At 35.0% G+C, this 9364-nt stretch overlaps 1 protein-coding gene across 2 annotated transcripts in view; it reads right to left on the bottom strand.

The window, feature by feature from the left end:
• LOC122249169 (putative methyltransferase-like protein 25) overlaps positions 1–8948 on the bottom strand; it is an 11267-nt gene extending 2319 nt beyond the window's left edge. Inside the window, exons 1-5 of one of the 2 annotated variants that reach the window (XM_043009822.2) lie at positions 8648–8948; positions 4971–5051; positions 4545–4649; positions 3881–4120; positions 1573–2383 (exon numbers count right to left, since the gene is read on the bottom strand). In XM_043009822.2, the coding sequence (XP_042865756.2) occupies positions 1573–2383; positions 3881–4120; positions 4545–4649; positions 4971–5048 (1234 nt within the window). In that variant the 5' untranslated portion in view covers positions 5049–5051; positions 8648–8948. Of the gene's footprint in view, positions 1–1572; positions 2384–3880; positions 4121–4544; positions 4650–4970; positions 5052–5374; positions 5560–8647 lie in introns of those variants that run through there. The other variant, XM_043009821.2, reaches the window with a different exon arrangement.
• Between the last annotated feature and the right edge of the window lie 416 nt (positions 8949–9364).

The following is a 9364-nucleotide window of genomic DNA, read 5'->3' as shown; positions in this document are numbered from 1 at the left end:
ATTTTTTTGTATTTTTGTGCTGTCATGAACGAATAAGAAACATATAACCACCTACAATGAAGATAGCATGAAGAGGTAGAGAAGAGGAAGGAAACCTGTGCTTGTGACTGTGGGTGCCACAGTAAAAGGCATCCATATTGGTACAGGAGCACATTTTAGACACTGGGTATAGATTGAATCACCTTCCTCTTCTTGTTTTGCCTGCACATCCTTCACTGGCAGTACTTTAGAGCAAGAGGTTGTCAACTTGCTGGTTGCCACCACTCTCTAAAGATAGTGGATGAGTGCCATTCAAGGCTCTCTCTCCTGCTGGTGCTAGAAGAAAATGGCGCCATCTAGGTTTTGGATGTTAGGTTTGCTTAATATTATGATAATGATAATAATTATGTCTACAATTACCATCATCACTCACTCCTTAATCATAGCACAATAAAATAGCACAGTGATCCATAATCCCTGAACGTCATGTACGTCATGATGCCTGTTGTCAGGCCAAAGCTCCTGCATCATGTATGTCATGACACCCGTCAGCAATGGGTTAATATTACGGTAATTAAAGTAATTATGACTACAATTGCCATCATCACTCACTCCTTAATCGTAGAACAATAAAATAGCACAGTGATCCAAAATCCCCGAATGTAGTTCTGATAGTAGTTCTGGGTTCGTATCAAGTCATTTTTTTCTTTATTCTCAATGTGATTGAAGTATTGCTGTTTTAGGGGAGGACAAAAAGCAACTATATTTTTTCGTATTTGTGTGCTTTCACGAACGAACAGGAAACTTATAACCATCCAAAATGAAGGTAACATGAAGAGGAAAGAAACTTGTGCTTTTGATAGTGAGTGCCACATTAAAAGGCATCCTTACTGGCACAGGGGCACAATGTAGGCATTGGGCATGGTTTGCTCTTGCTCTGCCTGCACATCTTTCATCTGTGGTACTTTAGAGCAAGAGATCGGGAACTTGTTATGTGCCATCACTCTATAGAGATAGTGCTTGCTAGAGACTGTAGATGGGTGCCATTCAAGGCTCACTCTCCTGCTGGTGCTAGAAGAAAGTGGTGCCATTTAGGTTTTGGATGTGAGTTGAAACCCATTTAGCTTAATATTATGGCAGTTATGATAATTATGACTGCAATTGTCAACATCACTCACTCATAGCACAATAAAATAACATAGTGATCCAAAATCCCCGAACGTCATGACGCCCATTGTCAGGCCAAAGCTCCTGCTTCATGTATGACGAAAAAACACGCCACCCGTTATTAACCCATTCACGCCGGGGCCATTCCGGCTTTGCACGGTCGCTATACCGAGGTTTTCGAACGCATCAGTCCAACGCCTTCGATCCGCGTGCTGGCACGGGCCCGCGAGCCTGGGCTGCCCGCATCTGCTCACATAATTCGACCCGGAGCGCCGGCCTTGGCTAGATATCTCGTCGGCGGCGTCTGACGCGAAAACCACGAAACGTGTCAGCACGTCATCCGGCGTGAGTGGGTTAATGGGTTAAGAACTCTGAGTAATAGTAATAAACTATATTGCTGAATATTAGAATATTAGAACACAATACCTTTATCACAAAATGCTTCCAAGATAGCCCTATAAGCCACACTGTTTCTGTGAGTTATGTGATCCTTTTCCGTCTGGTGCATCCAACGTAGACCTGACTCCTGAGCTGCCAGCCTCAACCCAAAAGTGCTGAAGCTGATTTTCCTTTGTGCAAGAATTGCTTTCAAAGCTTTACTCAGAGGAAAGTTCATAAAGCTGCACACTTTTAATTCTTCATCGCTGAGTGAGGATGGACTTTGTTCTTCTCTGAAGGCATTAAAATCTGTGTCTACAGTGTCACATACTGCACCAACACAATTTGTTTCTTTGCCTTGGCTCCCCTCTACTTTCCACTTCTCAGGTGCCATTTTATGGTAGCAACAAGAAAGCAGGATTAGTGATGACAACTGAGGGCAGCCTTGAAACACTTTCAGCATTATGGGAGAGAGGTCTGCGCAAGAGTGAAGGCCGATGAGTATTGCCGACTTTCCTGAAGAGGAATTTTCTTCTACGTGACAATGCTCTGGGGAAGGACCTGTCACACAATTGCTTGAAGAAGGAGATTGAAGGTTTTCTAAGGGTTTCCTGGCTCCTATTTTCTCTTCTTTGCATGTGCATGTCACACCAGTTTTCACAATCTCTAACACTTCCCTCTGTGCTCTCTGTAATGTTTCTTCATCGTCTGTAAGTGCCCAGTGCATGTGCCTCACACCCCTGCACTCACTAAATAGTCTGGCTTGTCTTTCTGTTGCACTTTTGACATATTTTTCCTGACTCTCTACACCAACAACAGTGAGTTTGAGCATATGGTGGAGAAGAGAATCAATATAACCCTGAAAAAACAAAACAAAAAACAAATAACATTGTTTATTAGTATCAGCTTATAGTAAATCTTCAAATTAAATAATCTCTTATGTTGCTTCCTAATATACTTTCACATTTCTAAGGCAGAAAATGCATAACTGAACACTGATGTTGAAAGATAATCCAAAGGGAAATTACATTCACATTCTCACTGTCTTATCTTTAAAATACTCTGCCATCACATTCATTACTGAATCCACAGAAAATATGGTGCTTCTTGTTTCAACATAATTTAACTTATACTGGTTATGAGACTCATATGTAATAGAGTTATCATCACTTTATATCACATCTGAGGATTGAACAGTCATAAAAGAAAGAAAGAAAAAATCCATATTGAATAGAACACCTGACAACTAAAAAGGTTTAAGAACTGTGATATTATTCAGACATTATATAGAATTCTTTAGAAATGATGATGTATGCAAAACAAAATTATTTTCCAACATTTACCTGTCCTATATAACTGGTGATATTGCATGATATTTCTGTAATAACATATAACATAAAATCACAATTTCAAATATGACATCTAATTAACCTCTTAAATGCATGTATCTATCATCCATTATTATTTATTTATTTATTTTTCCAATTATTTTCATTCACTTATTAATGTTTTAGCATATATTTACTCCAGAAGCACTTACTCATCAAGAATTCAATTAGAATGCTTACTTGACTTTAACTTTTCACCTCATTACCTGAATTTCTAATTATCATTAGAAGAGCTTTAATTATAATAATAATCATAATATTAATAATAGCAATAATAAGAACAGTAGCAATTACAATAACTAATAATGATGATAATAATAATAATAATAATAATAATAATAATAATAATAATAATAATAACAATAATAATAGTAACATAATAACTTTATTATTAACAGTACACACTATTGTGTGTGTAGGGGGGGGGGGGCTGAGAGAGAGGAGAGGAGAGGAGAAAAGAGAAGAGAAGAGGAGAGAAGAGAAGAGAAGAGAAGAGAAGAGAAGAGAAGAGAAGAGAGAAGAGAAGAGAAAGAGAAAGAGAAGAGAAGAAGAGAAGGAAAAGAAAAGAAAAGAAAAGAAAAGAAAAAAAGAAAAGAAAAGAAAAAAAAAGAAAATAAAAGAAAAAGAAAAAAAAACAAAAAAGGAAAAGAAAAGAAAGAGAAAGAAAAGAAAAAAAAAAGAAGAAAGAAAAGAAAAGAAAGAAAAAAAAAGAAAAAGAAAAGAGAAAGAAAGAAAAGAAAAGAGAAGAGAAGAGAAGAGAAGAGAAGAGAAGAGAAGAGAAGAGAAGAGAAGAGAAGAGAAGAGAAGAGAAGAGAAGAGAAGAGAAGAGAAAAGAAGAAAAGAGAAGAGAGAGAAATAAAAGGAAAGAGACGTGGAAAGAAAAGATAAAAGAAATAACCCAATAGTGGACAGTGCATGTTTCTTGACATCAATGGTTGAAGTTCCTCCTCCTTAAATTACTTACTTACCAATCCACTACCGATATCTAAGACATAACGACTACCAGTAACATCGGCTATTCTTTTTGTGAGCTTTAGAAGATAGAGAACCTCATGTCTCTTTTTCTCAGACAATCCTTTAGTGAAAGACTGCGGCACTTTTCTGGTATCAGCTTCAGGATCCTTCTCAGGGCTCGTTCTGGCTAGGTTTTGTAGGGAGAACTTCCGACATTTTTCTAAAAGGAGTTGCAAAGAGTGTGGCCAGTCTTCCTGTAGGTTAGACAATATTGCAAGTAAAAAGAAAATAATATGTAAATATCACTCATTTGAAATTATATTACAGATGAAAAATAATTTTAATATTATCAGATCTTTTTTTTTCATTTAGACTTTCAATGTGAGCAATGAACAATTTTCCAGGGGATTTTTTGGGACAAGCTTATATAATGTGCACAGTAAGTAATTGGATCTTGATTGCTCTTAGGTCTCACTTTTCTAGATGTAGCCATTTCAAATCATTAGTAATCTTAAAATGCTAATTCTCATTGTGATATGCAGTAAAATAAATCAATCTGTACAGAATTGATTCTAAAACCTTTAAAACTAGCAGATGTTATACACTGTTTAGGCAGATATGATTTTAAGAAAATTCAGAAAAGTCACATTTTCTCTTATATCCTAAAAAAATACTTACTTGAGCTTTTCCCTGGGGAATTCCATTTAGGATGTGAAGTGGAAGGTTGACTAAAGATGCCTTCCAGTCCTCGGGCATTTGCGAAAAGATATCTTTTGTGAAAATCTGAAAAGAATGATCTGAATGTCACATCTCTTCCTCTGTAAACTGAGGCTTCATCAATGTAAGACTAATGCAGTATGCCAATATCTTGGCTTTGTTTAATAAAGGTTCCCTGATGTATTATAAGGAAGTGATAGCAAGAACCATGCTTTGGAATAAATATCAAATTTTTTCTTCTTTAATGTTAAAAATCTTTTTCATTCAAAATAAGTTTAAAAAGAAAGCTTTAAGATAGGAAATACTGATCCTTGGATTACATTTACGACTATATCATATTTTGTTACTGATGCAGTAACTAAAATAAACATGTGTCCATATACATACCTTTGTAACATGAAAATCATATATCCATTCTACATCATGCAAAAATTGTGCAATATCCTCCATGTATTTCTGCTCCATTATCTGAAAGAACAAGGACACAAATTAGATTACAGTGGCAGAAAATGCAATCTTAATATTTTTATATTTTCTTCAGTCATTGAAGAAAAATCCAAGAATACATTTAATATAGAATAATGCTTTAACTTCACTCATAGGAAAACTTTTCAATTCAACTTTACTTTTAAAAAGAATTTTCATTTATATCTATCTTACTTAAAGTTAGATAATATCATGACAAATAGTATAAATATAAACTCTGAGTCAATGAATAAAAATAAAAATATACCAGTACATGTATTCCTTAGCCTTGTCAAACAAGGCTAGGGAATAAATAACAAACATACCAGCATATATGAAAGCAGTCACGCAAGTATATATCCCTAGATAAGTAACCATCAAGCTACATTGGTCTTTTGATGACCTTGAGTGAAATAAACAAAGTAAAAGAAAATGGTTTTGTAGCTACATTTATTAATTCAGCAAACAAAAGTAGCAGATGAACTTCATGAATTATAAAAGTATTTTTAAGAAAAATATGAGAATTCTTTATTGATCTTCAATTACAAGTTACATAGGTTGGAATCTCTTGTAGCTAAAAGTATAGAGTTTGAAAGAGGAAATAGGAAAAAAGACTGAAAATAAGCTAAAGTAATTTTTACGCTTTTTGAATGAGGCATATATATGCCCATTTTAGCTGATGAAATAATATCAAGAAATTTCTCTTGCCTCTACTAACTGGCCATTATGACAGGAGAATGTCTATGCAAACAAGGTGGTTGCAGACTTGTCCTCAAAAATACAGCAAGCATCTGATACACATCAGGCATCTCTTGGGTTTATCAGGGGTAAATGTACCTAACAGAATATTATAATGGATATTGTTGCTGGATGTGGATCTGATGAGTGTAGGAAAGGCGATACACGGTGATGTACGAGTTGATATAATTTCAAGCTTTCCAGTTGCAAAATCAAACTACTGGTTGGTCATGTATAGTAGATAAAAGGAACATGACAATTTTTGTGGAATTCAAAGACTGGCCAGATCAAATGACATTGTTGTCTAACATCATATGTGGTTTATTTGAGGGTACTGTCCTCATGTATGTGCGGCTGAAGTTGGTTTGTAGGATCTCCATTAACTCCACGCTTGGTAACCAATTCTCTGCTACATTTCTTTGGATATGTTATGGTACTGTTCATGAACTGTATAGTGTGGATCTACTACATAGGTTTTCTATAATTTGTCCCACAACTCCCTTACTGGAGCTAGCCTCTCAACTTTCCTTCTTGCTCCATGTGTTGTACTGTCATCCAACCTAAGGCCATGAAGCAAGGAAGATCTCTCACATAGCTCCTTTTGTAGAGAGAACATTTATACTTTGTGCTCTACATCTCTTTAGTGAGATGTTTCACATCAGACATTATATATACACCATCTCCATCTATGAGCCTATTTCATTTTAAGTAACCCCATCCACTGTGGCTTTCTGTGTTGCAAACCTGATACCGGCTTTGCAGATCGTTTTCTTTGCTTATTTAACCAAGATGTGGATAACATCATCTAAGGAGATAAGTTCACAGTACTTGGAATCTGGCATTTTGAGATATAACTGTAGGTCTTGCCAGTAAGCTAATAATATTATTTTGTGGTGTTCTACAAGTAAGTCCTTTTTTCCCATGTAGCTATTGAGAATTAAATATCACAAGTGGGTTTGGTTCTTCTAGATTTGAAATGTCAGTGTTGTGTGCCTCTTCTCCTTTTGTGGATGTGGAAGGCTGTTAGAAGCTGCAGAGATGTGCAACATCATCATGACAGCCACTAGAGCTATGAGGCCTGGATCTTCCTTTTAGATTAAGTATTGTTGATTTGCATTTCATTTGATGCAAAACTAATATTCCAAAGTATTAACTTTTCCATATATTCCTTTACAGTTTTTGTTATTTCCTTTATTGTTTCTAATGTGAGCTGTTTTTCATTTATCTGAGTTCATGCTGTTTAATATTTTTATTAGATTGAGTATGTTATTTATTTTATTGAGCCAAGAGGAATCCTCTTCTTATTTCATGCTCTTTTTGGGTTTCATTGTTCTCTAATGTGTAGGCAGTGTCCATGTGACTGGGGAATTAGGTGTTTTTATTTGTTTTGTGCTTGTTTTGTTTGTAGCATTTTGTTCTTTTCTTTGTTCTTTTTGTTTATTTTGGTGTTTTTTCTGTGAAGTTGTTTCTGTGTTTTTTTTTCTGTTGAATGTATGTGTTTTTGGTCTGGTTTGGGTTCTTTGTCCTTGAGTTAGACTTTGTGTTTGTGCACATGTTAGGGTAATGCTTTTTCTTGACTGAGGCGGCAAGTTTTGTTGTATGGGTCAGGTGTTTGTTTTTGTGTTTTGTTTAATGTATCTATTAAGTTTTCTTCATGTATGTTGTTTTTTGTTGGAGGTTTCAATTTTTGTAATTGCTATTTCATTTCTAAATTGTTTGGTGTTGTATTATTTTTGTTGATCTCTTGTTCCATTTTATGTATTTTGTATGTTTTGATGTTAAGTAAACTAAATGCTTGATTTTGACAATCCTTAAATTATGTCCTTGTTTGCTCCATTTACTGTATCTTTTTTCTATATGTCCACGTCTCAAACAATTGTAGTACTTTGGAATTGGGAATGTGTATTGTTTTACATGATAGCTTGTATGTCCAATTGCTACCCTTTTTGGCAGAGGACCTTGGAAAGTATTATGATTTGCTGGGAGTCCATTTGTCGGTTCTTTCTTTGTCATTGTTGATTTTACAAATTCTTATTACTCCCATGATTTCTACTGTGTCATCCCAGATTGTTCTTATTTTCTCTTTTATTATCTGGCTCTGTTTTTGGTGTGTGCTTATTTGATGTGGGCTGTTTACCTGACTTCCCAGACACCTAGTTTTTAAATTGAATTTATTGGTTTTATGTTGGGTAATTCTTTGACTTTAAATCTCACCGCTTTGTATCGTGAATCTTCCACGATACATTTCTGGAATTTTGATTTATTTAGTGCCTCTGTTAATCTTAAAGGGTTATAAAAATAAACAGTTACAGGACCATCTGTTAACCCATTGTGTATGGGTGTCATAACATACATGACACAGGAGTTTTGGCCTGATGACATGACACAGTCATGAGCAAGGGTTTCCTTTCTCTTTCCTACCTCTTCATGTTATATTTATTGTGAATTTTTATATTTTTTGTATTTGTTCATGACAGTACACAAATACAATAAAATAAAGTTACTTTCTGTCCTCTCATAAAACAGAAATACTTCTATCACACTGAGTATAAAGAAAAAAATAAAAGAGAAAAAAAGAGAGTTGATATGGACCCTACACTTCAATTTTAGTCAACTGCAGCATTGTTAGAGCCTGTCATATGACACATGTAAGTCTCTCAATACAATAAAACACTCAAAAATGACAAACACAAAAATGTCTCTCGTTTTACAATGAGTGACAGAAAGAGAGTGAGAATAGTCAAGGTAAGTCCCATGAAGCTGCCTCGCTCTGCAATAAACCCCTGGAGACTGGGCAAGCGAATCTATCCCCGTCTGCAATGGATTAAATAAATTAATACTACAAGGTCGTTTTCTGTTACTTTTTCCAGGTTGGTGTTCCGCCGGGTGGTTTCCTCGGATACTTCTATGCAATGGGACGGTCCTCGTACTTGTCTTCTCTTCCTCTTTTCGTTTGGTTATTCTAGTCCACATTGAGGGGATCAGGGCCCTCTCCTGGTTCGGGCTTGAGTCTAGTGTGCATGAACCGAGTGTTAACTTTCACTTCGCTCGAGGAAAAAAAGTATTTGTGAAGGCTCGCTTGGTTCTTAACTAAAAGGGATGAAACGTCTACGTTATGACGTCATAGACTTGACGACACATGTAGGCGCCAGACGTAAACAATAACAAGTCCAATGATATGACGTAATTTTGAGGAAGGGGAGAATAATAGGTTAAAAAAAAGCGAAAAATAAATAATGATAAAACAACGAAATCATAATGACAATCGATGAAAATAATAATGATAATAGAAACACAAATAAGAATAATTTTTATATTGATGATGGTAATGGTTTATTGATAGTCATAATAATGATACTAATTAATATTTAAAAAATGATAATGAAGATAATGATAAGGATAACAACAACAGCAATAATGATGATGATAATCATAATACTCATCATCATCAAAAATAATACTAATACTAATACTAATACTAATAACAATGATAATAATAATAGTAATAATAACAACAACAATAATGATATGCAGGAATGTATACGTAAAGAAGTATCGTCGCATTACGTATTTCAACA

This window comes from Penaeus japonicus, unplaced genomic scaffold (assembly GCF_977035675.1).
Source record: "Penaeus japonicus unplaced genomic scaffold, GWHDUDI00000001_assembly GWHDUDI00000027, whole genome shotgun sequence".
Lineage (NCBI taxonomy): Eukaryota > Metazoa > Arthropoda > Malacostraca > Decapoda > Penaeidae > Penaeus > Penaeus japonicus.
Note: the sequence above shows the minus strand (reverse complement) of the source record. Positions and strands in the feature narration are given on the sequence as shown.